This window comes from Schistocerca nitens, chromosome 4 (genome assembly GCF_023898315.1).
Source record: "Schistocerca nitens isolate TAMUIC-IGC-003100 chromosome 4, iqSchNite1.1, whole genome shotgun sequence".
Classification (NCBI taxonomy): Eukaryota; Metazoa; Arthropoda; class Insecta; order Orthoptera; family Acrididae; genus Schistocerca; species Schistocerca nitens.
This window is the reverse complement of record NC_064617.1, coordinates 133,449,047-133,470,890: the sequence shown is the minus strand read 5'-3', so window position 1 is coordinate 133,470,890 and position 21,844 is coordinate 133,449,047. Positions and strand designations below refer to the sequence as shown.

Here is a 21,844-nt window from a genome sequence, read left to right as displayed (position 1 = left end):
TAGCTTCCTTGCTGAATCTGATGATATCCAGGTGTGCTAACATGCAGCCATTTAATGTAATAACTTGATTTAGTAGTCATCAGCGACGCTCGCATCGCCCTTTGCCCTCTGACCGTACCGGGATGTCGGAATCCCACAGTTAGCGGAAATATCATAGTTCGGTGTGAGTTGGTAATATTTACTCTGCTTCAGACTTCAAATCCTGGAAATTGTTTGAATCACGATATAATCTTCTCCCAATTAGTTCTTTCTAATGCTTCGACTTTCCTTCGACACAGAAAAAGCTGCCCCACCCCCTTACCTTCACCATACGAAAACGGCTATGCCCTTTTGAGAACACGAAGTGATGGCTAAACGATTAACTCTTATGCAGAACTGTAATGGTTCTTATAAGGATAAATTACCACCGGATCGTATCGGTGCTCAGAAAGTGCGAATATGTTCATGTTTATTTAAAAGACTGAGTGAAAAGTGGAGTACCAGCTGCCTCATTCTCCCTTCCACAGCACCTTTAAAATTTCTCCCAAAAATTTTGGCATGCGAACATTTTTTTTAATATGCAACTCAAGTCAAACTACCACAGCCTCCAAATCACACGAACTAGTCCATCGCTGAAAGTCGCTCATACCCACCCATTCCCAGTTGCCCCTTTTCACCCATTCATTCAGTCCAACTCATTGTCATCTCTTGTGTCACAGCCACCGTCACCTTCGTTCTGCCCTACTACTACTACTACTACTACTACTACTACTGTCTCCTCTCAGTGCTACTGTCTTCCTCTTGCTCTCTCTTACGGCTAATATCTCATTGCTTCCTTCCTTTCTAGTGCTGCTGTCTCTTCTCGCTGTCTATCTTTCTCTTCCTCATTATCATTGTCATCTACTCTGTCTCTCATTATCACTGGCTCTCACCCTCTTCCCCAGCACTGTTTTGTCACTGTCTATTTTCACTACCATCGTATCCCTCTCTCACACACACTAACATTGTCTCCTTCCCTGTTTGTGTAACACAACCACTGTCTACTATTTTACACTATTTATTACTTTTCCATCTCTTTGCCACTGTCATTGCCTTCTCTCTTATCATAAAGAAGCGCAAATATGTGCACATACCAACATGTTTGTGAGAAATTTTAAAGGCACTGCGGAAGGTAGACTGAGTAACTGGTACTCCATTTTTCGATCAGAGTCTTTTAAATAAACAGGAACATAAATTTTAGGTGCCCCGATAGGAGTATTTTCCGTTGGTTCCCTTCTTTTCCCTGCTGCAGCAGGGCGTGTAGCTCGTATGAAAAGAAATGTATTGGTCAGTAAAATTTTGTTGGCTTACTTATGTGAAATTGAAGTAACGCAAAACTAATTTTACACTTTAGACCGGATTTTACGTGCAAAAAATTTTGCATGTGTTGCAGTACTACAACACGCGTTTCCCAGATGATAACGGAGACGTTAGTAACCATCTGCCCTATACATAAGAAAGGATCACGCATGCAATGTAAGAACTACCGAGAAATATCTCTGCTGAGCATCGTCTACAGAATCCTCTCTACAGCTATAACAACGAGAGTAAGTAGAAGAGCAGAATGGATTCTAGGCGAGTACCAGGCAGGTTTCAGATCTGGGAGGTCTACAGCTAAGCATATCTTTACAGTATGTAAGATGCTGGAGAAGACCTTCGAATATAATGTACGATTAGAACAACTCTTTATGGATTTTTAACAGGCCTATGACAGAGTTAAAATATCAGCACTGTGGAAAACAGTGTAGACATTCAAATTTTCTGAGAAGTTAATTTTATTAACTAAGGTGACCCTAGAAAACAGAAGAAGCTAGGTTAAAGTTCAGGGATGTCTGTCGAGGTAGTTTCCAGCGGAAGAAGGCCTAAGACAGGGAGACCCATTATCCCCATACTATTCAACCTGCTATTAGGGAATGCAGTAACATAAATAACTACAAACGCAGGAGGCAATATTTACGATAGACTTCTTCAAATTTTAGCCTATGCAGATGATGTAGTAATAAGTACTAGAAGTATGGAGGCGGGTACAACAGCTGTCAAAGAGTTGTAAGCCGCTGCCAAGAGCCTTTGTTTAGAAATTAGTGAGACAAAATCTACGTACATGGTGACAGAGAGTTAGAAGAAACATGGATGATCTCCAGTTAGAAGGGTACAGTTCGAAAGGTACAGCTTCGAGAGAGTAGACAGTTTTAGACATCTTGGCTCAGTAATAACACAGAAAACAAAGTGGAGGCAGATATAGCAAACCGAATCAAGCCATGTCCAGCGGATGACAGAAGAAAGGCTCCCGAAGAAGCTGATGATAGGACACCCTGGTGGTAGAAGTAGAGGACGACCACGTGTGAGATGGCTGGAAGATGTGGAAGCCGACCTGAGAGCAGTGGGAGTGAGGTGGCGGCGCAGGTGTGCTGAAGACCGAGACGACTGGAAGTCTGTGATTGAGGAGGCCAAGGTCCTCAGAGGACCGTAGTGCCATGGAGATCGATGGAACGGATACACTTCACAGCATATTTCTCCGTGCTGCGTCACTTTATAAACTACGTTTTCGTCTCAAACCAGATATTATGTGCGCATTTTACGTGTAATTTTGAACCTCTATATCTGAGAAACGAAGATATGAAGAAAATCTTCAAGATTGTTCGAAATCGTAAAAATTACAGCCATTTGCTGTGCATAGCAGTCTGAATCCGCGGCTGGGTTTTGGTACCCAAAAAACAAGTTTCTCGATAACGGATGGAGATTTTTGAAAACGGGGTGATGGCTCTTCTAAATAAATGCCTAGAGAATATATTGTTCGAATATTAACATTTTGCTGCGGTTATTTATTGTTTAGATTTCGCGTCATACCGGATTTTAGATATAGATATAGGGTAACTTTGAACCTCTGTATCGTGGAAACGGGGAAATATATAAAGAAAAATGGTTCAAATGGGTCTGAGCATTATGGGACTTAACATCTGAGGTCACCAGTCCCCTAGAAGTTAGATCTACTGAAATCTAACTAACCTAAGGACATGACACACATCCATGGCCGAGGCAGGATTCGAACATGCGACCGTAGCGGTCGCTATAAAGGAAATTTTTGAGATTGTTTGAGATCGGGATCTTAGGAATATATCGTAATAATTTCAGCCATTTGCTGTGCGTAGCCGTCTTGGAACCCTCGATTGGATTTTGGTCCGTTGGTGACAGCAAAAATGCAATTAAAAAAAACCTATTTTGTGTTTTGCGAGGAACCGCCCACGGACTAATGGCTTATCCATAAGCCCCATCAACCCTCCGCAGACGACATCATATGCAAAAAGAACCAACTGACTTAATTTGCCTAAGCAGGAGGAAATGTGTAATATTCATACTTTGACCCTCTACTGTAGGACAGTGATACTGAGACGATCCTTCTGATGAATTTTCATATTGTCCATAGCCCAAGGGCTGCCCTATACATTTGACCACCTTTCTATCACCAGTAGAAACCGAGGCAGAGCACCAGAAAATCCCGTTTTCATACTCAGCTTTTTTGGAACATACTAGGTACTCAACGTCGCATGCTTACCGGTTATGCAGTTACTGTCTAGTGCAGATTTGAGTAATTTTGTCGGTACGTCTATATGAAATTAGTCATAACCACAACTGGATTACTACTCCCTGATGTTGGCCGAGTGTAAAGTCTGGAGAAAACGTCGCTCGCCATTTATCGTAGCGTACGAAGGTAGCTGCATGAGATACGAATGTGGAATTTTCCACTTTTCGGTGCAGTGCAGACTCTTGGAACGAGCCCGCGTGGCTTGCGGTGAGGACACAGGGCCTCCCGCATGCTGAAGCAGCGCTTCATTAGTAGGGGCGTGGTCGTGGCTGCATCAGACTCGCAAATGAGAGACCTCCCCTCGGATGCAAATTAAACTCGAGAATTCCTGCGTGCGCGCCGAAATAAAGATGACGCTCCCTACCTCACCGTAATGGAATATTCAGAAACTATCAAGCTGCAAAATATATAATTTCGGTGGTGGCAGAAGCGGCAAGAAGTTTCCAAAGAAGTTGCAGGTTTTCAGATTCAAAGCCTATCAGTTTGACTACAAAGGCCGAAAGTCATGGCGTGCGACACTGTTCACGGAAACTGCAACACCTACAAAAATGACTTTAATGAATACTAACCTACTAAATGTTTAGAACAGTATACTATAGTTGCAGTCACGAACGATGGCGGTCGAGTTAAAGCATGTTCTGCGCACCTACGGTCAGGCGTTCTTTGACAGTCAATGAGGATTCAGTAATGTTCCGGGTGCTCTGCCGTGAATGTTTTATGGAATGCGAGCATTACATGCGATCGTAGCGAGTTATTTATTGAATTATTATTCCATTTGTTGCGAGCTGTCATGGCTGATGGTGATGGTAAGCGGCAAATTCTACACAAGAATTTACGGGATCCCCTTTCATCAGGTGCAGAGCACACGTATGTGCGTACCGCAACTGTCGTTTGCAACTGGCAACAATGCAGTCTCCGACCTCGTCTCGACCTGCATGAACCACCATCGTTCAAAAATGGTTCAAATGGTTCTGAGCACTATGGGACTCAACATCTGTGGTCATCAGTCCCCTAGAACTTAGAACTACTTAAACCTAACTAACCTAAGGACGTCACACAACACCAAGCCATCACGAGGCAGAGAAAATCCCTGACCCCGCCGGGAATCGAACCCGGGAACCCGGGCGCGGGAAGCGAGAACGCTACCGCACGACCACGAGCTGTGGGCACCATCGTTCATGGATCGGGCTAAAGCAACAAGTAATTAATGTTGTAGAGACATGATCCTGGATGGAGCAGAGGAAAAGCGTTTTTTCGCTGTTGAAAAACTGAAACCTGGTTTTATTTTTTAAAAACATTGCATTCAGTAATAGTACTTTTACTGCATTTTTGAAACCTGCGTACCTTATTTATGTCCGGAAAATGTCTTTGAGATGACGTTGTTCTTGCCGGACACAAATTTGGAGCCTCTCTCTAAAGTTGCGCACCGCTCTCTCCAACATTTCATTCGGCACAACTTCAATTTCCTGGCGAATGGAAATCTTGATGTCATCTATTGTGCGAGTCTTGTTCACGTACACACTTGACTTCAAGTACCCCTACAAAAAGAAGTCACAGATCGAGAGATCGGGTGAGCTTGGAGGTCAAGGAACATCACCATATCGTGAAATAATTACATGTCTGGGAACAAAGTTCTGTATGAAGAAAGTTGTTTAACATTTCGACGAAGCGCCCTGATATAGTAATTGCGGTTCTCCCCTCTCCGAAAAGGTAAGGTCCAACAATCCCTATCTTGGAGATCCCGCACAACACTTACTTTTGAGTTGTGGAGAGGTGTTTGGTGTAGTTCATATGGTTCTCCAACGACAAGTACCGACAGTTCTGTACGTTAACATAACCATCCTGATGGCAATCGGCTTCACCACACTTTAATATTGCATCTTCTGTCAGAATAGCGTCCATTATGCCTCAAAATTCTCTGTGCTGCCCAAAATCCATTTCATTTAGCAGCTGGACAATCATTATTTTATACCAGTGATATCTCAGATCCTCACGTAAGATGCGATGAAGCGAATGATATCACATACCCAACGATACGGCCTGTCGCGTAGTGGATCGTTTCGAGCTAGCAAGAACTGCCGTTCTCACCATGTTGTTCGCAGTTCGAACTGATCGGAGAAGAAAAGAATGGTTCAAATGGCTCTGAGCACTATGGGACTCAACTGCTGTGGTCATCAGTCCCCTAGAACTTAGAACTACAAAAACCTAACTAAACTAAGGACATCACACACATCCATGCCCGAGGCAGGATTCGAACCTGCGACCGTAGCAGTCGCACGGTTCCGGACTGCGCGCCTAGAACCGCGAGACCACCGCGGCCGGCGATCGGAGAAGACCAGGTGGTTTCTTTTTCATTACAGATTCAGTACATCTAAACGCTGTAACACATCGGAGTACAGTGTTTCGATATGGGAATGCATCTCTAAGTCCCGCATTAATCTTTCGACAGAGAAGACGTTGAACCGCGACCAAGGAATCAAATCATTTCTAAAGAATTGTTCGACGGCGAACACACGGTGTTCCACGCCCCAACCCTCCCAATAGTGACATACTGCGTTGTTTGAGCTGTCTGCCAATGTCGCTGAGTATTAGCGGTTTAAAAAACATGCGTTTCCTCTGCCCCTTGCAGGAACAACTACCAGATTGATAGTTTAACTGCGGCGTCGAATTTTTTAAATCTTGCCCGACGGACGCACACGGCTTCGTCACTTGAGTTTGGCTGCTTAGGAAGATCACTCGTTCCACGTGATAGAGTTTCCACATTGTCTGCTGCCTGTATACGATGGAGTGGTTTCCTCTACTCCACCTAAGGTGAGATATGTGTGTGTATGGGGGGGGGGGAGGGGGGGGGGGGGAGGGGGAGGCGAATCCACAGTGGAAACTGAATCTTATGGTTCGATAACGCGAACCTAGTTTAAGGGTTACAGAATTTATTAGTCAGCTACCTTTTTTCCCAGAACGATCAATCTGGAAGTAGTGTTACGAAATGTCTTGTTACGAGGCAGCACATTCTAGAGCAGTATTATTAGTGAGAGAAGGGTATAGCCATTGAGAATGCATGAGTCTCAGTCAAAAGCCATCCCTGCTGCTTAAGATCTGATTGGCTGAACAGTCTAAAAGTTTAACACAATTTCGGGAGTTGCTTAGAGCTCGTAAAATCTGGCAGTCCTCTTGAGTGTAGGAAGTAAATTATGTGGTGAAAGTGTTTTATGGTTTGTAAAGTTGAAACTAATTTATTCAAAAAAATGGTTCAAATGGCTCTGAGTACTATGGGACGTAACATCTGAGGTCATCAGTCCCCTAGAACTTAGAACTACTTAAACCTAACTAACCTAAGGGCATCACACACATCCATGCCCGAGGCAGGATTCGAACCTGCGACCGTAGCGGTCGCGCGGTTCTAGACTGAAGCGCCTAGAACCGCACGGCCACCACGGCCGGCAAACTAATTTGTAGTGAGGGTTAAATTTATCCTTGCAAAACAGGACGTTTATAAGAAATAGGCGCCTTACGCAACAGATTACGTAGTCGGACGACGTATTTAATGACGAGGAGATTTAACACAAGCTAATAAACTGAATTTGTTTCGTGGAAACTTCCGGTGTTTTGGTTTTGATGCGACTTTCGAATTACATAGCTATGATCTATTGCCGCGGTTTGCCTTTGTGGAACGGACAAAGATTAGTGTTTCATCTTTTAAAAGGAACTGTCCCGGGCTTTGGGAAACCTGGATGGCTGGACGAGTTTTCGATCCGCTACCGACCTGAATTCGAGTCAGTGACTTACAAGTCCGTCGTTTGACCCTGTTTGTGGACATTTTCTGGAACTGTTAAGGAAGTGCTGCGACGGCGGGTCTTCCCCTCGCAGTGACGTCTTCCACCGCCGTTCTCACGCCGTCAAAAATGGTTCAAATGGCTATGAGCTCTATGGGACTCAACTTCTGAGGTCATCAGTCCCCTAGAACTTAGAACTACTTAAACCTAACTAACCTAAGGACATCACACACATCCATGCCCGAGGCAGGATTCGAACCTGCGATCGTAGCGGTCACGCGGTTCCAGACTGTAGCGCCTAGAACCGCTCGGCCACCCCAACTATCTCCAAATGACTATATAAACTCAAGTAGCAACTTTGAACTACAAATAAAAAATGACAATCGATAAATAAACCCATAACACCCGGAATTACAACATGCAAAACAAAAGCGCTACTAACTTATGCTCAAACCTAATATATTGTCAGGTATCAAATTTATGGTACGAAGTTTATTTCAGTCAGACAGATCCTTATCGATATCACAATTTTCATAATCGTTTGTGTGTACTTTAGAATCCTTCTTAAACCTGGGTCAGTGAAATATGGCATCCTCATTTTTAAACTAGCAGTTTCGAAACGCCAAACTGCAGACTAAGTGGTCACGAAAAGCGTGTAGACAATCTGGAGCTCTGACATGCTCCAGTGAATATTTCGAGATAGGGCAACTGCAGTCCGTGAAGGCTACATAATGCGATATGAAGTCTAGTATGTAGGTCGACACTGTGGTCTGCCAAGTTGAGATGGCCGATGTTGTGGGGAGTTACATCAGTGAATCCCGACGCGGCAGTTAATGGCGCCATCCCCACAGACTAAACATTGAGTCGGCGCCTGCTTACAGCGCCACGTGTCTATCAAAATGCGGTCCACTCATTAAGGGTACCCTTCTTTTGCGTACTAACTGCATATAGCGTTCCTCGATGCTTAATTGCTGTCTGTTATAGCTGGTAGTACACATCCGATACCTCACGGTCGCTTTAAATAGTTGAGCCATAATAATTAAAGGAATATGCTACATTTTCTATGTGGTGAAATACGGTATTGTGTTCCTTCGTAATACTGGTTATATCACCGTGGTTATTTCACAATGTTTGATCCAGCGGTTGCGTTGAACACAGCATTTACAAATAGTACACCAACAGTTCTGCGTAACGTCTACCAATCTTTCAAAGAAATCTTACGAATATGTGATACTTTACAACCAAGAATATTGCTCATAGGACGCAACATCTAAGTGATTTCCACGATCATATGGAGTAAGCATCTAATACTCCTGCCTGATGGAATAAGCATCTAATACTCCTGTCAGCATAAGACTAGCCTGAAGACCGTTGGATCGGGCACCTCGAGGTCCTGTAAGTGACTTTCTGTTTCCTCTCTCCGTTTCAAACAGATCCAAGTCATTCGCACATAAAACTTACAAAGGATAATCCAATAGCTCTTTTCATTAATCATTGAGAGAATTAGCAGCTAATGGAATAACATGAATACAAAACAACCAGTGATTTTAGTGTTACTAACCCACAACAACAAATCTTTCGAAAATGTAAAGTGTTCAGAATTTAACAGCCTTGAGGGAACACTATGCCATATGGAGGTAATATGTCCAGTAGTGTCATTGATGTCCAGCAGTTTAAATACGGACATGAAGTCACATAATTTACTGTAGAGAAGTATTTCTTCCGTCATACAATAAACGCGGAAGAGAAACTCTATGTGGATGATACAGAAATAATAAAAGTAAACATTCCTCTACGTGAGGGTGACGAATACATAGCAAAGTGCAAATAATTTCTGTATTAAATAGAATACAAGGATAAACGAGAAATCGGACATATTTAACTTTAAAGGGGGGGGGAGCGGGGAGGGTGGGGGGAGAGGAGGAGGTGTACTATCGCTCAACGGCGATGTTATCCGTGCTTGAACTTTAACACTGTTGGACAAGGAAGAGAGGAAGAATTGAGAAAGTTTACTTCAGAGAACTGTTCTCGCATTCGTTTGAACATATGCAAGGAAATCAAAGAAACTTTAAGATAGTGTGACTGGTTCGACTTTGGAACCTACTTCTTGCCACTGAGCATTCCAATGTCTTTACCGGAACTCCAGTTCGTTGAGGGAGGGAGGGAAGGAGGAAGGAAGGTTACGTTCTAACACCCCATCGACGACGTGGTCGTTAGAGAAGGAAAACAAAATTTTATCCGGAAAGGATGGGGAAGGATAGTAGGATAGTAGGATATCATATTCATCCTTTTGAAAACAAACAGTCTGGTATTCGCCTTGATCGATTTCAGAGAAGCCGCGGAGAACCTAAATCTGGAAATTTGGGCAGGGATTTGAACTGCTGTCGTAGCGAATGCGCCTCAGTGATTTAACCTCTGCACCTCAATGTGTTGATTGCAGGGAGAGAAGAGGAAAGCTTGTTAGTACTGTTTAAGGCTGAAGAGAAACTAAACTGGTGCGAAAATTTAATCCAAACTTTAAAGCGCACCAAGATATGTTCTATTATTGGACATGTATGCTGACATGTGTACTTTACATCCGATGAAAGTAATAAGACAATTGCACAAGCATTGTATTGCCAGTGGACTAACCCAGAATACGCTTTTTGGATCTTTCAATGCAGTCTTCAACTGATAATGATTATGGTGTTGAGAACGAAATCTGACTATTGTTTCCGGTAAGATGTGGGGATATAGTATTTAACATCTTCGCCGTGACATACAAGAGCATACCTAGCAAGAGAAAGGGAAGGGCAGCTGGCTATAAGCGTCCCCATCTCCCGAGTAAACAGCGAACTTCGCAATCCCAGTCACACAGACAGAAGTAACAGTTCAGTATGAGTTCGAAAAAACCATAACAGTTAACTGATACTGATTAATAGCAAATGTACCTAGGCCCATTTATCGTGAAACCTCAAAACTATTTCGCTGCTATTCTCTTCGGAATTGAAAATACCGGATTGTTCTGGGTTGTAAAAGCTTCCGGAGTTGATGGAGCCCTTACAGAAAAAGAACACAGAAAATATTTTTTTATCACTTGCAATTTTGTCGATGGAGTTAAGAGTGCACTCTACTGTAGGTAGTATTCGCATGAATCTGAGCCTGCCTGACAGCAAATTAATATGTACGAATCTCCTACCTACTACACTTCCACTGCAGTTAATTTTAGGAAGTAGTAAGAAGTGGTAGCATTGGTACACTTTTGTGATAAACAGTTCTGAGTTTTATTTTGTAAGAACTTTAGCGTCAGTTCCTCTGCTCATCTCACTTCCACGAAACTACTATGAGGTATCCTGTCCCCTCCACAGTACGTACGTTACTTAAGGAACAATCTTACGATGCTGTAAATCGAAGAGGAAGGACGTGCTTTTAATATTATCTAACGACCACTCTTAACAGCTTAAAATTTATGGTGTCACTCACTCACTCGATCGCTCACTCACTCAAAATGTATTCGCAGTTGCGAATATGGACAACCGTCAGCTGTAGATTGGAATGACGACAATGAAAATTTATGTCGGACCGGGAGTCGAACCCAGATTTTCCTCTTATCGCGAGCTGTCGCTTTACAATTTGGCTATCTTTGTGTCCACGGATGGCCAAATGGTAAAGTAACCGCTCGCGGTAAGACCCAAATTTCCATTATGTCGTCAACCATGTGTCTACAGTCTGTACTCTTACATCCATTATGTATGTTCCTGTACATTCGAGACATTTTACTTGAAAGTCGCTAGCCCGTTATCGGCGGATAAATACGATATTATAGTGCTTATGTTATTCCGAATTACGATGCAATGTTACCTCGGACATGCATGCATGCAATGTTTTACGAAATATTTCATTAGGAGAACATTTTTAAAGCTAAATCTATGAAAATTTGAATTTGGCTTCTCGGCTGGAGAGAAAAAATGCATGTTTCATTGTTTTTAGAAATTCAACCCCAAGAGGTGAAATAGACGATTAAAAATTTTTTTTAGAAATATTTCGTTATAACTTAAATTTTTTTAAAAAGGTAAACCTATGAAAATTAGTATTTCATGTCTCGGTTAGCACTAAAAAGTATGTGTTAGGGGATGAAAGTTTCTGTGGAAATATCACCACAAGAACGTAAAAGGCATGTTTAACAAAAACCGTGGACTCCAGCTACCATAATCGCCATTTGGCCAGAAGTATACTCTGAAAAGACCATGCTTCTATGGGCTTAATTAGCGTGAAAAGTTTAGAAGGTGTTGAAATTTGTGAACATAAACATAAAATTACAGAAAAAATCCGTGCAGATCATACAGTCTACGCGGCCGAAGCAGCGGGTGCAAAGCTAGAATACAATAAATGGTCGTGCTTCGTAAGCACCCCCTCTCGTGGGTAACAACACTTTCTTGGTATTCCTCCTATTGACGAGAGTTTGACATCTACCCATCCCCACGGGTAGATCTGTGAAGTCCTTTTTATATAAACATCTGTACTCCGCAAGACATCTTACGGTGTGCAGGGAGGGTGGTTTGTGTACCACCGTCCCTCACCGTTTGTCATGTTAATGTCACGATTGGATATCTGGAGGAACGGTTACTGGTACGCTTCCATGTGAAACAGAATCTCTGATTTTACTTACATGGTATTTTCGGGTGAAATATGTAAGGGAAAGTAATATGCTGGTTGACTTCTCGGAATGTACGCTCTCGGAAATGTAACAGTAAACCACACCATGATGGAGAACGCCTGTTGCAGCGCCTGCCATTTGAGTAAAGAACCTGTAGCTAAACGCCTTTTGTGTATTTTGCATTTTCTCTATCAATCCTATCTGGTACGATTCCAGACTGACAAGTAATATTCAAGTATTGGTCGAACGAGGGTTTTGTAAGCTACCTCCGTTGTAGATGGACCGCATTTCCTAAGGATTTTCCCGATGAATCTCAGTCTGGCAACCGCCTTACATGCGGTTTTATGTTATGTGGTCATTCTACTTCAAATCGCTCCGTATTCGGCAACTCTCGGCTTCTGTTCACTCTTTTGATCGGTCCGCGATCTATTGATTTTTGTTAGTGCTTTGTCCACGACCTCCCTCAGCGTTTGAAGGGAACTGTGGATTTTCATAATAATAGTATATCTGAAACACAGACTACAATTTCTTCTAGACTATACTTCATATGTAATAACGGCAACTGATCAATAGGTAAAGTGTGAAAAATTTTGTCAAGATCGAAATGAAGCTGTAGATTTGTATGAATTACAAACACTTTACGTATATAGAAGATTTTTGCTTATTTGCGAGCATTACATTACATTTATTTTATGTTGCTAGTCAGCTGCCAATCTTTGCACCAGTTGGTGATCATTTACAAATCTTCCTCTAGTTCGCTGCAAGTTTCTAGCGGTGCCACCTCCTTTTACATATACAGAATTACATACTATGCGAACAGCCTCCCTACATATTTTATGCGCCAGCTCTTTTATACACATCGTGAACACTTCCCTGAGGAGGTACGACACTCGCTATCTGCGCTTCTGATGATACTTCGCCACTAAAAACATTCAGTTCTGTTCGCCGGGAATTCCTCATACTGTTCCGATATTGCTGATGTATGTACTTTGTTTACTATGTGACGGCGTGGAACTGTATTCACGGTGGGACTTACCGAGAAAGGACGATCCGAGCAGATGAATATGATATGGAAATGAAGACTTTCGTAGTGTTTCAATGCAATAAAATCCTGTCGGGTACTTTCCGCGCCAATTCGCAGTGTCCTCGCGAGGTTTCGGATCCCACGTATCCATTTCTAACTAACGTGAATTCTTTACATACCAATGGAAAAACAGGTAGAAGCCGACCTAGGGAAAGATCAGTTTGGATTCCATAGAGATGTTGGAACACGCGAGGCAGTACTGACCCTACGACTTATCTTAGAAGGTAGTTTAAGAACAGGCAAACCCACGTTTCTAGCATATGTAGACTTAGAGAAAACTTTTGACGAGTTGACTGGAGTGCTCTCAAGTTCTGAAGGTGGCAGGGGTAAAATATAGGGAAGGAAAGGCTATTTACAATTTGTACAGTAACCAGATGGCAGTTATAAGAGTCGAGGGGCATGACTGGGGAGAAGTGGTTGGGAAGGGAGTGAGACGGGGTTGTAGCCTATCCCTGATGTTATTCAATCTGCCGGCCGGTGTGGCCGTGCTGTTCTAGGCGCTTCAGTCTGGAACCGCGTGACCGCTACGGTGGCAGGTTCGAATCCTGCCTCGGGCATGGATGTGTGTGATGTCCTTAGGTTAGTTAGGTTTAAGTAGTTCTAAGTTCTAGGGGACTGATGACCACAGATGTTAAGTCCCATAGTGCTCAAAGCCATTTGAACCATTTGTTATTCAATCTGTATATTCAGCAAGCAGTAAAGGAGACAAAAGAAAAATTTGAAGTAGGAATTAAAATCCATGGAGAAGAAATGAAAACTTTAAGGTTTGTCAATGACATTGCAATTCTGTCAGAGACAGCAAAGGACCTGGAAGAGCCGTTGAACGGAATGGACAGTGCCTTGAGAGGAGGATAGAAGCTGAACAACAAAAGCAAAAAGAGGATAATGGAATGTAGCCTAATTAAATCAGGTGATGCTGGGGGAATTAGATTAGATGAGTTGTGCTATTTGGGGAGCAAAATAACTGATGAAGGCCGAAGTAGATAGTCTACATTTTATATCCTGTCTATGGCAAGGAAAGCGTTTCTGAAGAGAAATTTGTTAACAACGAGTATAGATTTAAGTGTCAGGAAGTCATTTCTGAAAGTATTTGTATGGAGTGTAGCCATTATGTATGTGAAACGGACGATAAATAGTTTAGACAAAACGAGAATAGAAGTTTTAGAAATATGGTGCTACAGAAGGATGCTGAAGATTACATGGGTATATCACGTAACGAATGAGGAGGTACTGAATAGAAGTGAGCAGAAGAGGAATTTGCACAGCTTGACTAGAGGAAGGGATCGGTTGGCAGGACACGTTCTGAGGTATCAAGGGACCACCAATTTAGTATTGGAGGGAAGCGTGGAGGGTAAAAATCGTAGAGGGAGACCAAGAGATGAATAAGCAGATTCAGGAGGATGTATGTTGCAGTAGTTAGAGATGAAGAAGCTTGCACAGGATAGAGTAGCATGGAGAGCTGCATCAAACCAGTCTCTGGACTGAAGACCACAACATATCCATTTCCTGCACCAACAATTGCGAACTGACGCGACTAGAAACCCGAGAAGTTTTAATTCCAGATGAAAGTGATATTTAATCGACTGGGAAGTGAGAATCTGTACTGCTGAGGATGGCTCACCCATTAGGTTGTCGGACGGAGGTCGCTGCAGATTCGATGTACTCGTACCTCGGCAACAAGGGCGCGCGCTCGCCCTTGGAGCCCGCGTGCGCCAGGAAGCTGCCGTTCTTCCACATGGCTGCCCGCTGCCCGCCGCTCAGCGCCAGAAGACGACAGGGCTCGTCCAAGCCGCACGCGGAACTGCCGTGCCGACGAGCACCACCGCCGTGTTTAGATGCGGTCATGCCTCTCTGGAGCCAAGCCGATAAGCTGGAGCCGCAGCCAATACGCTCGCGGGCCTTGTTTACACGCCTACTTCCTCCAGTGGTCTCGTGCGCAAAGCACACGCCTCCTCGTATCCTATATAGCAGACATATCTCTCCCCCGTCCTCCCAGTGTCCCCAGTTTCAAGGTCAGCGCTCTCGACTTTGAGCTGTTTGGTACATCAATGGAAAGACACGATTGCGTCCGGCTACCCGATAGCGGTTCTTGGCTTAGGTATAAGGCTGTACCACAAATATCACATAGAAGCGTACACCGATTGGTATCTAACCACAAAATTATTTGTCTCCTTTCCTGCAGCCAATTTTGTATTGTCGGCACCCCAAGTTTTATAACTGTACCATGATGAAAAAGACCGCTTCACCTATTCCTATAAATCATTATTTATCATCCAACTAGTTTCGCAGGGATAGAGCCACATATGACTGTAATTAAAGATAATGTTCTGGTTAAAACATCGTTGAACTGTACACAAAGATATATACGAAAAATTATGTATTCACATTTATTTCATCGTTTACTTCAAACGAAAACCAGTAAATGACCCAACATTCAATGTAAAACAGCGGTAAAAATCCAGAATGAAATTTTCACTCTGCAGCGGAGTGTGTGCTGATATGAAACTTTCTGACAGATTAAAACTGTGTGCCATACCGAGACTCGAACTCGGGATCTTTGCCTTTCATGGGCAAGTGCTCTACCGACTAAGCTACCCACGCACGACCCACGTCCTCTCCTCACAGCTTCAATTCTTCTCTCGTCTCCTACCTTCCAAATTTCACAGAAGCTCTTCTGCGATTCTTGCAGAAAAGCACTCTTGGAAGAAACGATATTGCGGAGAAATGGCTTAGCCACAGTCTGGGGCCCTCCACTGCAGAGTAAAAATTTCATTCTGGAAACATCCCCCAGGCTGTGGCTGAAGGTTTGGAAGGTAGGACACGAGGTACTGCGAGAACTGAAACTGTGAGGACGGGTCGTGAGTCGTGCTTTGGTAGCTCAGTCAGTGGAGCACTTGCCCGTGCAAGGCAAAAGTCCCGAGTTCGAGCCTCTGTCCGGCACACATTTTTAATCTGCCAGTATATATACAGGGTGAGTCACCCAACATTACCACTGGATATATTTCGTAAACCACATGAAATACTGACGAATCGATTCCACAGACCGAACGTGGGGAGAGGGGCTAGTGTAATTGGTTAATACAAGCCATTAAAAAATGCACGGAAGTATGTTTTTTAACACAAACCTACGTTTTTTTAAATGGAACCCCGTTAATTTTGTTAGCACATCTGAACATATAAACAAATACGTAATCAGTGCCGTTTGTTGCATTGTAAAATGTTAATTACATCCGGAGATATTGTAACCTAAAGTTGACGCTTGAGTACCACTCCTCCGCTGTTCGATCGTGTGTATCAGAGAGCACCGAATTACGTAGGGATCCAAAGGGAACGGTGATGGACCTTAGGTACAGAAGAGACCGGAACAGCACATTACGTCCACATGCTAACACCTTTTTATTGGTCTTTTTCACTGACACACATGTACATTACCATGAGGGGTGAGGTACACGTACACACGTGGTTTCCGTTTTCAATTACGGAGTGGAATAGAGTGTGTCCCGACATGTCAGGCCAATAGGTGTTCAATGTGGTGGCCATCATTTGCTGCACACAATTGCAATCTCTGGCGTAATGAATGTCGTACACGCCGCAGTACATCTGGTGTAATGTCGCCGCAGGCTGCCACAATACGTTGTTTCATATCTTCTGGGGTTGTAGGCACATCACGGTACACATTCTCCTTTAACGTACCCCACAGAAAGAAGTCCAGAGGTGTAAGATCAGGAGAACGGGCTGGCCAATTTATGCGTCCTCCACGTCCTATGAAACGCCCGTCGAACATCCTGTCAAGGGTCATCCTAGTGTTAATTGCGGAATGTGCAGGTGCACCATCATGCTGATACCACATACGTCGACGCGTTTCCAGTGGGACATTTTCGAGCAACGTTGGCAGATCATTCTGTAGAAACGCGATGTATGTTGCAGCTGTTTGGGCCCCTGCAATGAGGTGAGGACAATGTTTCAAGCGTCAACTTTACGTTACAATATCTCCAGATGTAATTAACATTTTACAATGCAACAAACGGCTCTGATTACGTATTTGTTTATATGTTCAGATGTGCTAACAAAACTAACGTGGTTCCATTTAAAAAAACGTAGGTTTGTGTTAAAACATACTTCCGTGCATTTTTGTATGGTTTGTATTAAATAATTACATTAGCCCCTCTCCTCACGTTCGGTATGTGGAATCAGTTCGTTAGTATTTGATGTGGTTTACGAAATATATCCAGCGGTAACGTTAGGTGACTCACCCTCTATATGTGTGTGTGTGTGTGTGTGTGTGTGTGTGTAGGTGGAGAAAGCTACGTTCACACTAGCAAGGTAAAATAAATCTTATAAAGCAGAGCTTGTATGATTTTACGCTAGAGAACGTAGGTCAAGTTCAGATAAAATTCTGCTTAAAATACAGACCATCATCTACATCAAAGGAGGAACGGAGAAAGAAAAACTTAAAATCTTATATGGGAATACCAAAGGCATAGCCGGCCGGGGTGGCCGAGCGGTTCTAGGCGCTACAGTCGCAGGTTCGAATCCTGCCTCGGGCTTGGATGTGTGTCATGTCCTTAGGTTAGTTATGTTTAAGAAGTTCTAAGTTCTAGGGGACTGATGACCTTAGAAGTTAAGTCCCATAGTGCTCAGAGCCATTTGAACCATTTTTTTGAACCAAAGGCATAACATCGTTCGGACAACATAAAGTCCGCAGTGACCACCTAGACGAACTGAGCTGAACCGTTGATCACTGAAGACTTCATCTTGTCCCCAAGGTGTTATGGCTTTGGAATGTCCATATAAGATCCTAAGTTTTCCTTTCTCGAGTCCATCTTTTATCTAGATGATGGTCCGCTCCGTAAGCAACATTTTATCTAGACAAGTCCTTCATTCCCTGTCGTACAGTTACGTACACTCCGCTTTATGAGATTTCTTTTACATTAGTAGTTGAAGGTACGTTTTGTCACCTACACATAATTTGTTTTGCAATTTTACAGTCCATCTCGTTTATCGCTTTATCCTTATTCTAGGTTACCTGGATCTGTATGTTCTTCCTTGCATTCTGTCTTTCCCCAGTCTTTCTTTTATTTAGATAATCTATTTTGTAAGCAGCATATGATCTAAACTTGACCTTCGTCACCTAGCGTGCAATCATATAAGCTCTGCTTTAAGAGATTTTTTCTTACCTAGCCAGTTTGAACGTAGCTTTCTCCACCCACACACATCATTTGTTTTATCTTCTACATCCACGTGGTTTACCATTTTATTATCATTGACAAAGAATAACAGTTGTGGATGTCCCATGGTGAGAAACGTGCATTTTATTCTTATTCTATATTTCCTGTAACAGGATGAAGTTCCATACATACTGCTATATTTTAAATTGGACTATCGACCTCTTGACGACTCAACACTTTTATCACAACTGAACAAAGTATGTTGGGTCATCGACTGGTTATGTTTGAAATAAATTATGAAATAAATGTGAATACTTCATTTTTCCTATATAGCTTTGTGTATTTTTCAACGATATTTTAACCGAAATAGGATCTTTATTTGTTTTATTTTTGTTTATATATGGATGTATCCCTGAAGATGTGGTTCTAAAGCCACGAAAATAGTTGGATCATAAATGAAGATTTATCATACAGCAGAGGCGGTCTCTTTCGCCACGGTATGTCTCCTTTCTTGTTTCGTTCCCTGGAACGGGAAGTACGATTGCATGTATAGGTATGTGCCAGTTTCTCTAATTTTATCACTGAGCCCCTTAAATACGAAATGCGTATTAGACATGGCACGCTAAGTTTTTTAGTATCCTCCGGAAAAACGTTTAGTTGAGTCATCTTTCTGTGTGTCCGCTTATTTCGGTTGACAAAGATTTCAGTCAAGCGAGCTTTACTCTGACCTGCTTCTTACAGAAATAATTTACACGTTCCCGAATTTCTCGACCGAGCGAGGTGATGCTGTGGGTTAGACACAGGATGGTTTACGTAGTTCCCTATATCGCATCTACATATGCTCATCTGTACTCTGCAAGGCACCTTATAGGAAGCAAGGCGGGTGGGAGGGGGGGGGGGCAGCAGGTGGGTGGCGGAGGGTACTTTGTACAACGCTGCAGCTACCCCATTTTACTGTACCACTCGTGAATGGTCGTTGGGAAGAAGGGTGTTTGGCCATCCTCCCTGTGAGATCGAATCTCACCTTCCTATACGCAGGAGGAACCAGTATATTAGTTGACTGTAGTGGGAACGCACCCTCTCCGTATTTTTAACGGTAAACCACACCGTGATCCACAATGCCTCTCTTTTAGCGTATACGAATGAAGCTGGCTGAGCATCTCCGTTACTTCAATATTTTGTGCATGGCTGCGATTCAGCAATGGTCAGAGATCAGTAAAAGAATCCAAAGCAGGCAACCAGTTGCAATAAAAGGTAGTTTTATTCAAACTTTGACCAATTATTTGGACGGATGTAAACCCGTCTTCTGCAGAAATACATGTAACGTGAAGACAATGTAAGACCAATAACTACAAAACCTGGAAACATACAGGTCAAAATTACGTGTCATACAGAGACTAGAAACCCACTAAGTTCATTTCCCTCGTTTCATATTTTTTTGAAGAGATTGATTTTACCCACTCTCATTACTGCATGTTTTTCACTATACTATGAACCAGGCATACTATTTCATCGTTACGTACATTTATCACAGCGTGTTCACGCATTAACTTTATTAGTGTTCGTACATTAATGAACTTGTGGTCTTGTAAGGGTTTTAATGTAAATTAGGATACTTTACAATAGCGTCCTTTAACATTTTTTATTTCTCAATGTTCTCTCACTTCGTCCCCCCCCCCTCCCCCCAACCCACCAATGCATATTCACTCATTGATCGTTGATGCCGCAAGTGTACTTTGATACCGGCGCACGTGCCGCCTGCCTCCTTTTTCTGGTGTTCACGCTCTCCGCTTCCTGTCAATCGGTGTTCAGCTCATAACATGACGTAACATTTTATTTGATTGCTTTTATTTCTAGATTTTAACTGTTCTTGACTGAAAAGCCCTGATCATAGGGGCCAGCATACCTAATAATGTATATAATGATATATGCTTACAGCACATTTTCATCGGACAAATGTCAGCTCGTTTCATTATTTGGCGTTTGTCAAATGTGAAATTTTTGTAAGAACTAGTTTTATTCTTTTGGTAATGTCTTATGATATACGTGATATTTCCACCCCTTTGTGGGGATTTTGTATCTGTACGACGTATAATTTTGGCATGTATGTTTCCGGGTTTGTAGTTATTGCTGTAGCGTTGTCTTCAGATTACATGTGTCTCTGAAGAATACTGGTCTACATCAGTCTGAACTATTGTCAAAAATTGAATAAAAATACTTTTTGTTGCAACTGTTGGCTGCTTTGGCTTCATGTAGTCATCTCTGTTATGTTTTCGCGCTTACTAAATGAACCTGTAATGAAACGCGCTGCTCTTCTTTGTCCATTTTGCATTTTCTCTATCAATCCTACCTGGAACGGATCCCAGACCGACGAGCAATATTCAAGAACTGACAGTAAAGGATTCTGTGCGCTACCTTTTTGCAGCTGTACAGAACTTCGTGAGAAGTCTTCTAACAAACCTCAGTATGGCATCTGCCGCACCTGCGATTAGTTTTATGTGGTCGTTCCATTTTAAATCGCTTCCTACGCATACTACCGGATGTTAATGTACGTGACTGCTTTCAATGATTGTTCTGCAATAGGTAATCATACAATAACGAGTATTTCTGTCTATTTATGCACAACACTTGACGTTTGTTTTTGATGAGGTGCAACTGCCAGTCCCCGCTCCAAGTGTAGATCTCTCCATGTCTTTCTGCATGTCGCTAGAGTTACCCAACGCTGCCACCTGCCTGTGTATAACAAAACTATGTGCGTATACCTCTTTTGGAATTTCCGACGTTATCCGTAGTGCATTAAAATATGTCACGAGAAATAAAAGTCCTATAACACTTCCTGAGGGTACGCCCGAAGCAACTTTTACATCAGAAGATTACTCTCCTTTGAGATTAACAAGCTGTGTTCTGTTAGAAACTCTGCAATAAAGTCACACAACTGGTGTGAAATTCCGTGCGCGCATATTTTGATCATTAGAAGATAGTGCGAAGCTGTGTCGAACACGTTGTGGAAGTCAAGCAACACGTCATCAACTTGGACAATGTTGTTTACAATCTTGAGGGTCTCGTGGGCGAAGAGGGCAAACTGAGATTCTCACGATCCTTCTTTACGGAATTCCTGATGATTCCATTAGGAGATTTTCTGTCTCCAGAAATGTCATAGTACGCGAGCATAAAACATGTTCCACAATACTACAACAGGCCGTGTCTCTTCGGTGACCCTTCCTGGAAACAGGAATGACCTGCACTTTTTCCCGATTGAAATGCTTCGCTGCTCCAGTGACCTACAGTACCCGGCCGTTAGAGGAGGAGAAAGTTCTTTCGCATACTGCATGTAGAATCCCGCGTGTATCCCATCAGGTGCAGTGGCCTTTCCTTAGCAGAGCGATTTCAGTTGATGTTATTTCTATGGTCACTTATACCGATATCTATAGCTCCGACATTCGTTTGGCGTTTAAAACAGGAACCGCATTACAATCTCACTAAGTGAAACTGTTTTGGAAAAAGGCTGTAGCATTTCGGTCTTCTTTCTGTCGTTTTCCGTTTCGATGTCACTACGTGCACAGTGTTTCTGAACAGATGGCT

At 42.8% G+C, this 21,844-nt stretch overlaps 1 protein-coding gene across 1 annotated transcript in view; it reads right to left on the bottom strand.

Moving 5' to 3' along the window:
- LOC126251964 (facilitated trehalose transporter Tret1-like) overlaps window positions 1-14,880 on the bottom strand; it is a 58,085-nt gene extending 43,205 nt beyond the window's left edge. The window contains exon 1 of the mRNA XM_049952728.1: window positions 14,716-14,880. Coding sequence (XP_049808685.1) covers window positions 14,716-14,831 — 116 coding nt within the window. The 5' untranslated portion in view covers window positions 14,832-14,880. The remainder of the gene's footprint in view (window positions 1-14,715) is intronic.
- Window positions 14,881-21,844: the final 6,964 nt, after the last annotated feature.